At 42.3% G+C, this 18,242-nt stretch overlaps 1 protein-coding gene across 2 annotated transcripts in view; it reads right to left on the reverse strand.

Moving 5' to 3' along the window:
• Positions 1-18,242, reverse strand: part of LOC145349349 (nectin-1-like) — a 77,970-nt gene that overhangs the window by 23,615 nt on the left and 36,113 nt on the right. For both annotated transcript variants that reach the window (XM_080197864.1, XM_080197863.1), the window contains exons 5-6: positions 14,734-14,879; positions 5,313-5,451 (exon numbers count right to left, since the gene is read on the reverse strand). In XM_080197864.1, the coding sequence (XP_080053990.1) occupies positions 5,313-5,451; positions 14,734-14,879 (285 nt within the window). The remainder of the gene's footprint in view (positions 1-5,312; positions 5,452-14,733; positions 14,880-18,242) is intronic.

Consider the following 18,242-nt stretch of genomic DNA (forward strand, 5'->3'; position numbering starts at 1 on the left):
GAACAGAGATGATGAGGGTTCTGGGCATTCAGAACTTTGTGTGGAAAAGGACACATGATACAAAACTTAGCATATGAAGTTCATGCAGAATGGCTAATAAGAAATCAGAAATGGGACTATTGGTAATTCAGAGGTAAAAAGATTAAGCGCAGCTAAAGACAATACTGTGGAAATGGAAGTAAGAAATTTGTGTTGGAAAGGTTTCTTTTATACATTCAAGCTGTGTGATCATTTTTGGCAAGACCAACATTTAACTGAGTATGGCATCAAGGAGCCTGAGAATAATTGAAGTTAATGTGGGGTTATGGGAATAGGGCCTGGGTGGGATTGTGGTCAGTGCAGTCTCGATGGGCCAAATGGCCTCCTTCTGCACTGTGTGGATTCTATAGTTCTTATCGAAATCAGGGTAAAAAAAAACCTCTTTGGTTGGAATCATAGCCAGCTTGAAGGAAAATGGTTGTGGTCGTTAGAGGCTGATCATATCAGCACCACAGGATCACTGCTGAGGTGTCCTAGGCTCAACCATCTTCAGCTGCTTCATCAACAACCTTCCATCCATCATGTTAGAAGTAGGGAGGCTCACTGATCACTGCACAGTGTTCAGTACCATTCATGGCTCTTCATTTTGAAGCAGTCCGTATCCAAATGCAACAAGACCACAACAACATAAGCTTGGATTGATAAGTGGCAAGCTTTGGCAACCTCCAAAAGAGGTTGACCATCTTCCACTGATATTCAACAGCATTATTGCAGAATCCCCCACTATCAACATTCTAGAGGGTTACCACTGAACGGAAACATAATGGGAATAGCCATATAAATAGTCTGGCTACACAAGTAAGTCTGAGGCTACAAATTCTACAGCAAGTAACCCAACTCCTGACTCTTGAAAACCTGTCCATCATCTACAAGGCTCAAGTCAGGAGTGTAATTGAAAACTCTTCATTTACTTGGAGGAATGCAGTTCCAACAACAATCAAGAAGTTCAACATAATTCAGGACAAAGAAGCTCACATCATTCACATCTTATCCACCACTTTAAAACATTCACTCTCTTCACTGCCAATGCACAGTGGCATCAGTGTGTACTACCCACAAGATGCACTGCAGCAGATAGCCAAGGCTCCTTCAGCATCATCGAAATCTGTGACTGTACCATCCTGGAAAATCACATGGGAACACCACCATCTACCAAATTCCCCTCAAAGCTACGCACCATCCTAACTTGGAAGTATATTGCAGTCCTTTCATCATCGATGGGTCAAATTCATTAACACCCTCCAAAACAGCCTTCAATGACAACTCAGAATGGGCAACAAAAGTTGGGCTTGCCAGAGAAACTCTCTTTCCACGACAGGCAAATAAAATGTAATAACCGTGCAAAAGGGCAACTTGGTGAGGTGCTGTGGTTAGCACTTTTGCCTCACAACGCCAGGGACCCAGGTTCAATTCTAGCCTTGGGTGACTGTGTGGAGTTTGCACATTCTCCGTGTCTGCATGGGTTTCCTCTCAGTCCAAGGATTTGTGGGTTAGATTGATTAGCCTTTAACATAAGGGCATAAGAAATAGGAGGAGTAGGCCATCTAGCCCTTCGAGCCTGCCCTGCCATTCAGTAAGATCATAGCTGTTCTGAAAGTGGTTCAGTTCCACTTTCCTGCCTGCTCCCCATAACCCTTAATTTCTTTATCGATCAGAAATCTATCTACCTGTGACTTAAACATATTCAATGATGTAGCTTCCACCGCTTCAATGGGCAGAGAATTCCAGAGATTCACTACCCTCAGAGAAGAAGTTCCTCCTCAACTCTGTTCTAAACTGACCCCCCCCCCCCCATTATTTTGAGGCTGTGTCCTCTAGTTCTTTCTCAATTGCCTTTTGGGGTCAAGAAGAATTAACAGGGTAAGTATGTGGGATTATGGGAAAAGGGCCTGGGTGGGATTGTGGTCGGTGCAGACTATGGGTCAAAAGGCCTCCTTCTCCACTGTAGGGATTCTATGAAAATGAATGGATGCAATCTTATGACCTCGTCCCACCTGGCTTTTGGTAAAATTGGCCGCAAGGCAAAAAATGAGAAACGTTCTTGGTTTTCCGGCCCTGTTTTGCCAGTGAAATTGGCTTCGCACCCAGAAAGGGTGCAAACCCAATTTAAATATTAATGACGTTTTTTGCTATTATCCAGACTCACTTACATTTTACCACCTGGCTGGTCAAGATTCTCTCCAGTGAGAATGACAACTGGTCTCCACCAGTGGGATTGGAAGTCACTGAACCCCCTGGGTGGTTGGGGGCAGGGGCCAGGTACCATAACTGTCAAGGGCAGTGCCGAAAGGGTAGGGCCTGAGCTATGACCAGGGGAAGGAAGGGGATGGTGGAACTCTGCCAGAGTGGGAAAGAGAGAGTGAGGGCACTCTACAGAAGGAGTGACCATCGGGAAGGGATGGAATGTCCTGCACAAGGGGTGGTGATCACGGAGGGAAGGAGGAAAGAAAACTCTTCTGGGATAGGGGGGACGCGATTGGAGGGAGAACTGCCAGGAAGGTGGGGGGGTGGGGAGAAAGGGAACTCCACAGAACGGGGGGTGGCAATTAGCGAGGGAAGCGAATTCAGGGGATGTTGATTGGAGTGGGAGGGAGGAAGGGGAACTCTACCAAACAGAACAGCATTAGTCCAGATTAAAACAAACATTGTAGCAATTAGGAGCAATTATGCTGTTCCACTCACAATAGAGGGTGCCAGATGCAGCCAAAATGGCACTGATTAAAAAAAAACTTACTAAAACAGATCTTAACAAAGAACAAAGAACAACCCAGCATAGGAAACAGGCCCTTTGGCCCAATGAGCCCGCGCCGCCATCTTAACAAAGCATTTTCCTACACTTACCTTGTCCCGTATGTGTGCAAATGGTACCCCTATTGTAACCAGATTCAGGGGAGAATAGTGTAGGGTCAATTTGTTACACCAATCAGCCTAAGAGCACATCTTTGGGGTGTGGGAGGAAACCGGAGCACCCAGAGGAAACCCACGCAACCACAGGGAGAATGTGCAAACTCCCACAGACACTGGCCCAAATCCATGTATCTGCACAGCTAGCAGTGATAGTCACTGAGCTGTTGAGGTGCCCATCTGCTGGTCCAGGTTTAAGCACACACCATGACGTGAAGTACTAGGCCATTCTCGAAACATCCAAGAGCAGCCCACGCACGACCCACCGTGTGCATGCCCCTCGTTTGACAACAAGGTGGACCAAGACATCTGCGGATTAAAAGAGACAAAACATTAACATGTAGTATTACATTTCCAGTATCGACCTGAGGCTCTGACCCTTTTTAAAACTGTCTCTATAACCCTCCATCCCTGTTTCACTCATGTGCCCATCTAAGTAAACCTTAAACAAGTCCAGCGTGCCTGCCTCCACCACCTTACTTGGTAGTGCATTCCATACCCCCACGACCCTCTGTGTGAAAAACACAGAACACCTTAGAATGTTTTCTGGGTGGAAAATTTCAGTGTCCTTCAAGCATCTCTCAGTAGCACCATATTGACTAGACATGTGAAATGCTGAGGACAGACAATCAATGAAGCAAGCATGTGCTCGGAGACCAATAAGGGGGAAAAGATTAATTCAGTTCAGGAACCAGTGGAATGAAAATGGAGTGAAACACAGAACAGGTGCTGAAGGAAAAGGTACTGAAATCAGTGGAGATTGTGGAGGACAAGCAAGTATAGGTTGTCAAAGGCAGATCATGCCTTACGAGCCTGATTGAATTTTTTGAAGATGTAACTAAACACATTGATGAAGGAGGAGCAGTAGATGTATATATGGACTTCAGTAAGGCATTTGATAAGGTGCCCCAGACAAGGCTTATTGAGAAAGTGGGATCCAAGGGGACATTGCTTTGTGGATCCAGAACCGACTTGCTCACAGAAAGCAAAGAGTGGTTATAGATGGGTCATATTCTGCATGGAGGTCCGTCACCAGTGGAGTGCCCCAGGGATCTGTTCTGGGGCCCTTACTCTTTGTGATTTTTATAAATGACCTGGATGAGGAAGTGGAGGGATGGGTTGGTAAGTTTGCTGATGATACAAAGGTTGGAGATGTCGTGGATAGTGTGGAGAGATATCAGAAGTTGCAGCAAGATATTGATAGGATGCAAGACTGGGTGGAGAAGTGGCAGATGGAGTTCAACCCAGATAAGTGTGAAGTGGTTCATTTTGGCAGGTCAAATAGGATGGCAGAATATAATACTAATGGTAGGACTCCTGGCTGTGTGGAAGATCAGAAGGATCTTGGGGTCTGAGTTCATAGGACGCTCAAAGCAGCTGTGCAGGTTGAAGCTGTGGTTAAGGGGGGGTAGTTATAGGACAGATGTCAGGGGTAGGTTCTTTACCCAGAGGGTGGTGAGGGATTGGAATGCCCTGCCTGCTGAGGTTGTAAATGCGCCTAGTTTGGGGGCGTTTAAGAGATCTGTGGATAGGTTTATGGACGAAAAGGGATTGGTTTAGGTTAGTGGGTCATTGTTTTTTAACTGGTCGGCGCAACATCGTGGGCCGAAGGGCCTGTTCTGCGCTGTAATGTTCTATGTTCTAAGGTGTACTGGCCTTCATCAATCGAGGAATTGAGTTTAGGAGTCGAGAGATAATGTTGCAGCTATATAGAACCCTGGTCAGACTCCATTTGGAGTACTGTGCTCAGTTCTGGTCGCCTCATTACAGGAAGGATGTGGAAGTCATAGAAAGGGCGCAGAGGAGATTTACAAGGATGTTACCTGGATTGGGGAGCATGCCTTATGAGGATAGGTTGAGGGAGCTTGGCCTTTTCTCCTTGGATACATGAAGGATAAGGGGTGACCTGATAGAGGTGTATAAGATGTTGAGAGGTATTGATCGAGTGGATATTCAGAGGCTTTTTCTCAGGACTGAAATGGTTGCCACAAGAGGACATAGGTTTAAAGTGCTGGGGAATAGGTACAGGGGAGAAGTCAGGGCTAAGTTTTTCACTCAGAGTGATAGGTGCATGGAATGGGCAACGGTGGTGGAGGCAGATTCGATAGGGTCTTTTAAGAGACTTTTAGATAAGTACATGGAACTTAGTAAGATAGGGGGTTATAGGTAAGCCTAGTAATTCTAAGGTAGGGGCATGTTCAGCACAACTTTGTGGGCCAAAGGGCCTGTATTGTGCTGTTGTTTTTCTATGTTTCTATGTTTGCTGTGGTGTTAATCATTAGTGATTTTGACAGGACAGAAACAAAACTGAAGCATTTCAAATACTGTTAGTAAAATAATGACACCTTGAATTTTGTACAAACACTTACACTTCTGCGGAGGTTTCTTTGTTGGTCTGCATTTTCCTATGATAGTAGTAGCAGCTGAAAACGCCAATCACAAATACAAGTACCAGGATTATAACGATAAGAGGCATTATATATTTACGTGGTTGATGATCACCTGCAACTAAATAAGTTAAAAGGATCTGTCATACTATAATAATATCACATCATTAATATAGAAAAACATCATTGTAGAGGTGCAGTTAGACAAATATATGCAGGCTCTAAAGGTGTATAGGTTCAGTAAATTGGCTATTGTAAATGCGTGGGGTTGCAGGGAAAAGATGGAGAAGAGGGATGCTCTGTGCAAGAGTTGGTGCAGATCTGATGGGCCCAATAGTCTCTTTCTGAACCACAGAGAGTCTATGGTGAAATCAGGAGGAATAACCTAAACCTTAATCAAATAAGTATTTCTTAAATAAATTTGTCAGGGAGGCAGGTAGTTTTAGGGATTCTTTATTGGCTTCCTTGGTGCATTTTATTTTGGCACATTGTGAAACAGTGGGATAAAAGTTCTTCAAAAATAACAAAATATTGATATTGCTTGAAAATTTTAAAAGATCTCTAGGCTGTTCCAGTACTTCTGCATAAGAAGATGTGTAATACAAGAGATAGTTTTAGTTTCACCTATCAAGTGGATTCAGATCAATGAAGGGTAAAATCTGGTGGGGATATAAAACAAGCAACTGCCCTTACTGCTGAGTAAAATTAACATTGCTCTTACAATTTATATTGATTTGTAGATGGTGCTGTAAGAAACCCATTTCACACTGCCTTAGAAAATAAATACAGACAAGCAGAAATTAAATTCTCCATTCCTTTCCCCCTCATCCCCTGTGATCCTAACTCACTTTTATATCTACCTCCTACCTCCAATCCTGGTACACTTACCTCCTTTACAATCCAGCTTTTTTCCTGCTTCAATGACAGAACTGCAAACAATCCCTTATCAACCCTTTAGAACAACCCTCCCTCAAACTATTTTCTCTGTCTGGTTCTGTCTTTAAAAAGCTCCTTAAATCAAGACTACAGGAGCAGAATTCGATCCATATAGTCTGCTCCACCATTCAATCATGGCTGATATGATTCTTCTCCCCATTCTCCTGCCTTCGCCCCACAGCCCTTGATCACCTTATCAATTAAGAACCTATCTCTGTCTTAAAGACACTCAACGACCTAGCCTCCACAGCCCTCCGTGGCAATGAGTTCCATAGATTCACCATATATTCTGGCTGAAGAAATTCCTCCTCATCTCAATTTTAAAGGAGCATCCTTTCACTCTGAGATTGTGCCTTCAAGTGTTAGTCTCTCCCACAAGTGGGAACACCCTCTTCATATCCACTCATGCCAAATGATGTGCTGGTTAGGTGCATTGGCCATGCTAAATTTTCCCTCAGCGTACCCAAAACAGGTGCCGGAGTGTGGCGACTCGGGGATTTTCACAGTAATTTCATTGCAGTGTTAATGTAAGCCTACTTGTGACATTAATAAATAAACTCTAAACTTCATCTAGGCTTCTCAGTAGTCTGTAAATTTCAATTAGATCCTCTCTCATCCTTCTCAAGTCCATCAAGTAAAGACCCAGACTCCTCAACTGCTCGTCATATGACAAACCCTTCATTCCTGGGATCATTCTTATGAACCTCTGCTGGACCCCCTTCCAAGGCAAAAATGGGGTCTGAACAGAGCCAAATATGGGCTCAGCAGTACATCCCTGCTCTTGTCTTCTAGCCCTCTAGAAATAAATGCTAACATTGAATTTGCCCTCCTATCAACTGAACCTGCAGACTTCTGAACCAGCACTCCCAAGTCCCTTTGTGCTTCAGATTTTCAAAGCCTTCATCCATTTAGGTAATAATAGACACCTCTATCCTTCCTATCAGGTGCATGACCTCATTTTCCCACATTGTATTCCATCTGCCATATCTTTGCCCACTCTCCTCGCTTGTTCAAGTCATTCTGCAGCCTCCTCACTTCCTCAACATTACCTGTCCCTCTACATTTCTTTGTATCATCCATAAATTTAGCCATGCCCACAGCTCCATCTTCCAGGTTATTAATGTATATAATGAAAAATTGTACTCCCAACACTGACCCCTGTGCAGCACCACTAGTCACCAGTTGCCATCAACTCAAGATTATCTTCCCTAATACACTGTCCAGTCTGTTCCTACTCTAAATCACACAATGGGAATTTCATACTTCAAATCAGTTATTAAAAGATGCACATTTTTGTTACTCATAATAAAGGGCTATGTAGAAGAATCAATCCAGTCATGTCGTTAAGATTCAAGCAGGTTTACTGCATAACACTTCCTCTCAGTGCTACTGAACCCAAGTTCCAACACTAAGCTCCAACACCAAAGTCATCCAGCTGTCTCAATTTATGGTGCGATCAATGTACTTAACTAGCAATTCTCTTAACAAGATCATTGATATCCACTGTAGTATATTGACAGATTACCCTCTTTTTTTTAAATTAAAGCTTTGAAAGAAAAATAAAAAATAAAGAACATACTTTTGAATCCAAACAGAAATTAAAGATTTCACATTTTCACATCTATGAATCCTGTAACTCTTTTACCATAAACACATAAGCTCTTATGAAAACAAAAATTAATTTTTCATTTTAGCATTATAACACTTCTAATACACTTCATAATTTCTGAGGACAGACATTTCTTTTTGTAAAGCAGTCCAACAGTTGTAATCGTATTTCGGAGATTTCCCTTCTCTTTAACATTTCTTCCATGCCAGCTAGATCTATTCTTAACCTTTTCTCTGTAACGTTATTTGTGGAATGGATATTGCCCCAGAGAGATCAGTTGGCAACATAACATTCCATGGGTAAACTTTTCGCACATTGCCCCTTGTATAAAATTTCTGACAATATAGTGGATAAGTAAACCCCTATACACAGTGCTTCTACTAACACCAAAGTTTCAGCAGCTAATGTGCTTTTTATGACTGTTTTTATTTTGCTTATGTTGCAAAGTTGTGTTTATAAATATGTACAGAATGTAAAGAAAATGCTAGAAGAACAAAACATTGTGTGGTCCCTTTCAAAGTTGGATTTGATTCAGTATTTAGAGATAAAATGCAAAGTACATCCAAAGTCCCAGACTGAAACATTTGTATCCAAAGCAAGGCAGCAGGGTTGTCGTGGTAAGAGGCTTTTCAGGCATTTTAATGTTTAAGTTTTGCCCAATCAATTTAAAGCAAACACTCAGCTACCCAAAAACCTATAAGGTTTGAATTTGATGTTGTGAATAACAGCAGACCAATTCTATTGTAGGAAAATTGATAGGTCACCACAGATATAAAAATAAATACAAGGAGGAAAACAATCAGTGAACCACTGCCAACCTCTCAAGAGGGTGAGAGCAGTCCTTCACCCTGCCTTCTAACTAGTGAAAGGTACAAAATTTAAAAGAACTCACAGAGGTAATCCAAAGAACTCCAAAAGTTTATAAAAGCGTCAAAACCTGTTTATATTTGTTGAGAGTGATGGAATTCTATAATTAAATTTTTGGTTAATGAATGAGTATTGTGTTTTGTTTGAACAGCATTTCAGTAGAATCTTATTTTATTCAGTATGTTACTTGTTTAGTTAAATAAATAAATAGTTAAATGTTCTTTTTAAAGTGAGTGTCAGGTATTTCTGTTAGTTAGCCACTAGAAGTTATTGAAGGACAGTTCACCTTCCCACTCAATTTTAATAGATTACGAGGCGAGGTATTCCTCTTTGGGAGATTCAGCATTACATCCTAAAAGGGTAAAAAAACTCTGCATCGTAGAACTTGGCATCCCAAATCAATGGACAACACTTCTCATTTTTTTTCCCCACCAGGAATACGATAAACCCTGCTGTGCTAGAGTACCATCTGGGAGATTGGCATATGAAATGTCACCAAAAATGAACAACCTCATATCTTCTGCTTCACCTATAAGGCTGGGAACCTGAACATGCATCTTTCCAAGTGTAACTTTTTTAGTGTTTTATTTGCTCTCAGAATTTCTTCAATTGAAGCATGTTTCACCCTGGTACTTAGCAGGATGACTGTCCAATCAAACCTCAGTTGTTCTGTTTCTTCCTTGTTAGCTGGATCCTGTTTCCATGAGGCTCAAACTTAAGTTATACGGATTTGATTAACATTTTCTAGATAAAACTGTTGATTTAGTATCACTCCTAACTTGTTTTGTTTCACCAATGTACTTAAAGGTCTCTGAAGCCCAAATTCCTATTTTGAATTCCTTTGGCACGGTAGCACAATGGTCAGTGCTGCTACCTCACAGATTCAGGGACCCAGGTTCAGCTAATGTGGTACCACAATTCAAGAAGTTAAGTCAGGGAGAGACCAAATAGTTACAGGCCAGTGAGTCTAACATCAGTGGTCGGGAAATTATCAGAAAAATTCTGATAGACTTAATCTCCAATTGGAGATACAAGGATTAAATCGACAATAGTCAGCATGATTGAATTTTTTGAGGAAGGTGACTGGGAATGTGGATGAGGGCAGTGCAGTTGATGTGGTCTACATGAACTTCAGTAAGGCTTTTGACAAGGTCCAACATTGGAGATTGATCAGGAGGTAAGAGTCCATTGGATTCAAAATTGGCTGAGTGGCAGGAGGCAGGGGGTAATGATCAAAGATTGTTTTCTGACTGGAAGTCTGTGTACAGCAGGGATCAGTACTGGATTGCTTGCTGTTTGTATTACATATTAATGATTTGGTTGGAAATGTGGGGGATATGATTAGTAAATTTGCTGATTTCATGAAAATTCGTGGTGTGGTAAATAGCAAAAAGGGAAGTCTTCGATTACAGGATGATATAGGCAGACTGGTCAGAATGATGGCAAACATAAATTAACCCTGAAAATCAAAGGTGATGACTTTGGGAGGATTGACAAGGCAAGGAATTACATAATGAATAGTAGGACGCAAGGAAGTAGTTGAGCAGCTGTTGAGTGTGTACACGTAGAACATAGAACACTACAGCACAAACAGGCCCTTCGGCCCACAATTTGTGCCGATCATATCCATACCTACCAGGCCATAGGACTATCTGTAACTCACAATCCCATTAAATCCCATTACTCATCCAGAAGTCTTTTAAAAGACCCCAGCAAGTTTGTCTCTACCACCAGCGACGGCGGCCGATTCCACTCACTCACCACCCTCTGAGTGAAAAACTTACCCCTGACATCTCCTCTGTACCTGCTCCCCAGCACCTTAAACCTGTGTCCTCTCGTAACGACCATTTCAGCCCTGGGAAATAGCCTCCGAGAATCCACCCTATCTATTCCTCTCAACATTTTATAAACCTCTATCAGGTTGTCTCTCCACCTTCGTCTCGCCAGGAAGAGACCTAGCTCCCTCAACCTAAGGCATGCCTCCCAATCCAGGCAACATCCTTGTAAATCTCCTCTGCACCCTCTCAATAGCTTCCACATCCTTCCTGTAGTGAGGCGACCAGAACTGCACACAATACTCCAAGTGGGGTCTGACAAGGGTCTTATAATGTTGCAGCATTACCTCCCGACTCCTAAATTCAATCCCTCGATTAATGAAGGCCAGTACACCATATGCCTTCTTGACCACATCCTTAAATCAGCAAAGATTCGCACCCCAAGAACCTTCTGCTCCTCAACACTGCTAAGACTCCTACCCTTGATATTGTACTCCTTCATCCCATTGGTCCTGCCAAAATGGACCACTACACATTTATCCGCGTTGAAGTCCATCTGCCACTTCTCCACCCAGTCTTGCATCCTATCTATGTCACGCTGCAACTTCTGACATCCCTCCAGACTATCCACAACACCACCAACCTGCGTGTCGTCAGCAAACTTACTAACCCATCCCTCCACTTCCTCATCCAGGTCATTTATGAAAATGACGAACAGCAAGGGTCCTAGAACAGATCCCTGGGGCACTCCACTGGTGACCGGCCTCCATGCAGAAAAAGACCCATCCATAACCACTCTGCCTTCTGCAGGCAAGCCAATTCTGGGTCCACAAGGCCAAAGCCCCTTGGATCCCATGCCCTCTCACGTTCTCAAGAAGTCTTGCTGGGGGACCTTATCAAACGCCTTACTGAAGTCCACGTAAACCACATCCACCGCTCTTCCTTCATCAATGTGTTCAGTCACATTTTCAAATAACTCAACTAGGCTCATAAGGCACAACCTGCCCTTGACAAAGCTGTGTTGACTATTTCTGATCGTTCTAAACTTCTCTAAATGCTCATAAATCCTGTCCCTCGGAATCCTTTCCATCAGCTTACCAACCACCGAGGTCAGACTCACCGGTCGGTAATTTCCCAGGCTATCCCTGTGCCCTTTCTTGAAAATAGGAACCACATTCGCAATCCTCCGGAACCTCTCCCGTCTCCATCGATGATGCAAAGATCATCGCCAGGGGCATGTACTGACACACTTGAAGGGAGGTATTCCTTTAAGACCAATTCCTTTCAATCAATCAGAAATAGCAGAACGGTGGCTAAATTAGAAAAGGTTGCCTAAAATTAGAACAACAATAGTACTTCTTAAGGAAGGAATAAGGGATAGGAAGGATCATTGGGAATCAGCTGGGTATAGTATAAATAAATTTAAGAGATGGTTTCAACCTAATTATAAACTTTCTCAGAAGCCCCCTGTCTTGTTCCTTACCAACACAACAGAACTAGGGAGACCCAATGGAACAAACTGTCTGGTCAGTATACAGACAGGTGGGTGGAATGCAGAAACAAGTAACTGTAACCATTCATCAATCCTCACATCTGCAAACACTATAACTGAAGTAGTCTCACAACACCAGGTTAAAGTCCAACAGGTTTATTTGGTAGCACGAGCTTTCAGAGCACTGCTTCTGCATCAGGTGAGTACAGGATTTGTTTCACAAACAGGGCATATATAGATACAAACTCAATTGGAAGATAACGGTTGGAGTCCTTTCGGTATCTTGTCTGCTTTCTTGCATCTTTGTAGAAACTTGTCTGTGTTGATATGCGTGATGTGCTCTCCACGTTGAGCAGGCTGTTTGCAGTGTTGATGGTAGCCATGATGTGGAGTGAAACAAATCCTGCACTCATCTGATGAAGAAGCACTGCTCCGAAAGCTTGTGCTACCAAATAAACCTGTTGGACTTCTGGTGTCGTGAAACTACTTACTGTGTCTACCCCAGTCTAATGCCGGCAACACCACATCATGACTATAACTGAAGGAAATGGTATCAGTTTATGAACCTTAAATGGAACATACTTTGTGTGTGGACACATATCCCTGATTGCCATTAAACTGAGACGAGTCCTGTTAGCTGGGATTTGTATTCATCATTTGCCCTCCCTAACATTCACCCCCTTTATCGATCTAAACGAGCCCTTACAAAAACACAACAGTTCCTTTCAATCCTTTATCACTCTATCGGAGTGGGATTTACCTCAGTCGAAATAGTAAAATTAGCTAAAAAAACTAGAAGTAGTGGCAAATAATACTACAAAAGCTAAAAAAGGGTTGAATGATGAGATGACAGCAATAAGAACAGTGACTTTACAGAACAGGGTGACCCTAGATTATTTGTTAGCTGAAAAAGGTGGGACATGTGCTATAATAGGGTCTGAATGCTGCACATACATCCCCGGCCACTCTGAGGAAATAGGTAGCTTAGTGGACCATATCCGTAAGGAGGTTAAGAAGTTTAAGGAACCAGATTTTTGGGGAATTTTTGGTTGGGCGCGGGGGGATGGTTAGGAGCAATAGGTTAGCCCTAGTACATTGATTAATTATATTTTTGGCCATTATCTTTGCCTATGTCTGGTATTTGCAGTGATGAAGTGTTGCACAGCTTGGAAATGCAGTTATTCCAGAAGCTGCAGCCATTATAATACAACTTCAGAATTCTCAGAGAATGCAGTAAACAAGGAAATTGAGAGACTTTATAAGATTCGATTAAAATAGAAATTGTTGTCTTGAAAAGGACAAGAGGAGGGAATACAGAAAGATAGAAAAGGGTTACTATAAGATTGGCAGACTCTGCTAGGGTTTTTGTTTAATCAACTTAGATGTAGAATTCACTTTAAATCAATGGGGAGCAAGTTTGTTAGTAATTATAATAAGGTGTTTTAAAACTTTGTAGTTATAAAGGTATGTACAGTACTTTAAATTAATTCATATATATATAAATATACCTTCTATACATCTTTAGAAATTAAAGAAACTTTGATGTACAGTTACAGAGTGCCCCTTCGAAACCAAACATATGTCAGATACATTCCTTTAAATACTCAATCGTTGGAATCACAAAGCCATATAGGAAACTTAATTGCCTCACCAGACACCTTATCAGAAACAACTGATACAAGAGTGAGTTTTACTGAAGCTGCTTTCACAGTTTCTAATCAAAACAGAGTCAGAAAGATATTAATATCTTAGCTAATGAAAGAGTTATAATAGGAGACTTAGGTGGGAACTGACAATAATTAATGGTGACATGATACTACCACTGGAACCTATAAGTAGTGATAAATATATACATTTTCACTGTGTTGGCAATAAATAAAACTTATCAGGGTTATAATCGGGGAATATCCTGAAGGCAAGTTGAGTTGACCACATCCCTTAGAGATTCAGTTAACTTCACTGACAAGGCCATAAAATACTAATGGCTTTTGTAGGCCCCATTTATCAATTAAAGGATCCCCATGTGACACTGTTTTAGCAAAGATTCTTTGTGAGGCTGCTATTGAAAATTGAGACATGATGTCTGACTGAGAGACTAGAGGACAGGCTTAGGGATGATATATTGGGATGATATATATACCACACGGTATCATGATCTCACAGATCAGGGTGGTTCAGTATTTTTTCTATTGGATCAATACATAAAGTACATCATTTGTAACACTTTTGATTGGATTGTGTCCAACTGATTGTGAGCTGTAGAATTGTGTAAACCAGGTTGATTTTCTCTGTCTGGTGGAATGGTGTCTCTGACCCATTTTATCAAGATTCTATCCCCTTGCCAGCAAATAAAACAAAGACAATCTGTTGGTTAAGAATCTTGTGTTAACACGTGTTTGTGTTAAAGACAAACTCAGAAGTTGAGATTTTGACACAGAAGATTTCCCGATTCATTGGAAATCCTGCTGCCAACTTCCCTGGCGAGCTTGGGTTCTTACCACAACCTGGTAAGAATTGCACTTCTGTCCAAAAATGTGACAATGTCAAAAGATAGCATTTTCAAACGTGCCCAAAAAAAGAGATCTGAAACTCCAGTTTTCTCACTCATTTGGCATTTAGAATTATCTTTTATAAGAATGCGCCCAGTGTGTTTAATTCTTCAAATTGAAATAGAATAAACTTCAAAATGACCGGAGCATATGTATGAATTTACAAAACACTTACCTCTAAACAAATATATGGAGCCTGATGCAGTACCAACTGAATTCTTTGCTTCGCATGAGTAAAGCCCATGAAGGTCAGGAGTCAACTTAAGCAATTTAACTTGGTCATTTTCAATTATCACACCTTCTGGGATCAGACCATTGTCTCTAATTAACACATAATATTAAGAAGTTATTCTTTTTGGTTGTCTTCAGTTCACATGCATAAGAGATATATTGATATCACTAATATCATATTTAAACAGTGCCTTTAACATAAAATATATCGCAAGATGCTTCAGAGATCCAAATTGACTTTCTGCGGAAAAACTGAAGGTGGAAGTCAATCATAATGCAGCAATTAATGGGGCAGAATCCTTAGTTTAGAAATGCAGTGATAATTGGAATTAAGATAAACATCATTCTGTTGCATGATGGATTATTATCAATTCAGATTCCCAAGTGTCCACCCTGGGCCTGCTATAATGCCATGATGTGGAGATGCCAGCGTTGGACTGGGGTAAGTTTGGGGTAAGACAGGGGCAAGATTCCCACATGTCCATCCTGGGACTGCTATAATGCTTCAGTGATGCCCCATACAAACTGGAAGAACAACACCTTATCTTCTGATTAGGCTCACTACTACTTTCTGGACTCAACATTGAGTTCAACAAGATTGAACTTTCCCCTCCATCTTGAACCCTTCGCTTGGTTTTCAGTTTTTCGGTTTCCTTGGCTTCTCCCAACACAAACCCACCCCTCTTTACATATCCCTTGTTGTCCACTTTTTGCCCCACTGAGCACTGACCTTTGTTGTCTTATTAACACCTTCTACTATCTAACTTTTTGCCACAATCAGCACTCTTCAGACCTGAATGGTATTATTGTTAGCCCCTTTGCTGATGAATAAAACTTTTGTCAATCTCTCCTTTGTCCCAATCTACTCCTGCCCTTCTATTCTGCTCCACCTCCTGCAACCACCTCTCCAACTACATAATTCATTATGTTTCTACCCCTCTTCACTTCCGTAGAAGGGTCATATTGGGTTCAAAATATAAATTGTGTTTCTTTTTCCACATATGCTGCCAGACCTGCTGAGTTTATCCAATATTTGCTGGTTATATTCAAGTTACTGAGCCAGCCAATATCACGTATGATTTACTCTACAGATTGCCATCACTGACACATCCAAGAACACAGGATGGAATTTTCTGGCCCTGCTCGTCTTGGATTCCGTTGGGGATGAGAGTGGAAAATTCCGAAAGAGACAAAAGTGGGAATCTCGCTGACAGAAAATTAATTCTGGAATTAAAGGAATTTCCCCTTGCCATTTTCATGGGGTCAGTTGGGGGGGTCAGGTTTCCGATTGAAGGGGCAGCATGGTGGCACTACTGCCTGACAGCACCAGGGATCTGGGAACTGTACCTCGGGTGACAGTCCGTGTAGAGTTTGCACATTCTTCCCACGTCTGTGTGGATTTCCTCCGAGCGCTCTGGTTTCAGAGAATAAAGAACAAAGAAAAGCATAGGAACAGGCCCTTCAGCCCTCCAAGCTTGTACTGATCATGATGCCCTAACTAAAAAAAACCTTCTGCCCTGACTCGGTCCATATCCCTCTATTCCCTCCCTATTCATGTACCTATCCATCTGACTCTTAAATGTTACTAATATGCCTGCTTCCACCACCTTCTCTGGCAATACACTCCAGGTGCCCATGACACTCCTCCCCCACACATCCCCCTTAAATGTTCCCCCTCTCACCTTGAACCTGTGATCCTTGTAACTGACACTTCCAACCTTGAAAAAAACCTGACTATCCACCCTGTCTATGCCTCTCATAATTTCGTAGATCTCTGTCAGGTCTCCTCTCAGCTCCCATCTTTCCAGTGAAAACAATCCTAGTTTATTCAAAATCTCCTCATAGCGCAACACCCTCGAGACCTGGCAACATCCTGGTGAAACTTCTTTGCACTCTCACATTCTGCTGAGTCTTTGCACTCTCTGTCTTCCTCTCACAATCCAAAAATAGTCATGATGTGGATATGCCAGCGTTGGACTGGGGTAAACACAGTAAAAAGTCTGGCAACACCAGGTTTTAGTCCAACCGATTTATTTGAAAGCTTGTGAGTTTACTATCAAATAAATCGGCTGGACTAAAACCTGGTGTTGTCAGACTTTTTACAATCCAAAAATATGCAGGTTAGGGTGTTTGCTATGCAAAATTGTTCCTTGGTGTCAGGAAGACTGTCAGGGTGAATAAATGGTGGTTATATAGATAGAGGCAGGTGGAATTGTTGTCAGAGCAGACTCGATGGGCCAAATAGCCTCCTTCTACACTGTCAGGATTCTATTATAATCAGAAGAACATTCAGTGTGTGCTGCGGGATTCAGGCACCACTGCACCTTGAGACAGAGACCAGCAATGCAATTGTGGGATGTGGAGAAAGAAGTCGGATGCCTGAGGGATAATAGAGAATGGTGGGATTGGGTGGGAAGGGGGGAGCAAAGGCAGGCAGAGGGGAGACCAAATGTAGAGAAACTGGAATGTGATAAGGAAGGCTCTGACACAGAAAAGGTGGATGGGAATTAAACTGTGAAAATGGGAACAGGAGATGGGGTTAGTGTGACAGAAAGGGATTGCATTACACAGAGACTCATGAGGAGTCCAGAGAGCAGAAAGAAAACTGAATTGTGATCTGTCATGAGGAATGGGAGGGTTAATTGATTGCAATTGGTAATTTCTGCATTAAAGCTAACAGGTTGGATGAAAGCTAAAGGCAGTTGTAGGGCTTTGTGGGCCATAGTACAGGGGTATGCATGACACGCAGGTTGTAGTCCTGCCCCAGGCCTGTGTGCTCAACTGAGATAAGAACATAGAACAGTACAGGCCCTTCGGCCCTCAATGTTGTGCCAAGCTACGTCCAAACCCAAGATCAAGCTATCCCACTCCCCATCATTCTGGTGTGCTCCACGTGCCTATCCGATAACCACTTGAAAGTTTCTAAAGTGTCTGACTCCACTAACACAGCAGGAAGTCCATTCCACACCCCAACCACTCTCTGAGAGAAGAATCTACCTCAGACATCCCTCCTATATCTCCCACCATGAATCATACAGTTATGCCCCCTAGTAACAGCTACATCCATCCGAGGAAATAGAGTGGACGTGTGGAGACTATTTATCCCCCTCATCATCTTATAAACTTTATTAAGTTACCTCTCATCCTCCTCTGCTCTATAGAGAAAAGCCCCAGCTCCCTCAACCTTTCCTCATAATTCCTACCCTTCAAACCAGGCAGCATCCTGGTCAATCTCCTCTGCACTCTCTCCGATGCTTCCACATCCTTCTTATAGTGAGGTGACCAGAACTCCACACAATATTCCAAATGTTGGCTCACCAAGGTCCTGTACTGTTGCAGCATGACCCCACGGCTCTTCAACTCAAACCCCCTGTTAATAAATGCTAACACGCTATAAGCCTTCCTCATGGCTCTGTCCACTTGAGTGGCAACCTTCAGAGATCTGTGGATATG

The sequence above is a fragment of the Carcharhinus amblyrhynchos genome, chromosome 10 (assembly GCF_965287045.1).
Source record: "Carcharhinus amblyrhynchos chromosome 10, sCarAmb.v2.hapA, whole genome shotgun sequence".
Classification (NCBI taxonomy): Eukaryota; Metazoa; Chordata; class Chondrichthyes; order Carcharhiniformes; family Carcharhinidae; genus Carcharhinus; species Carcharhinus amblyrhynchos.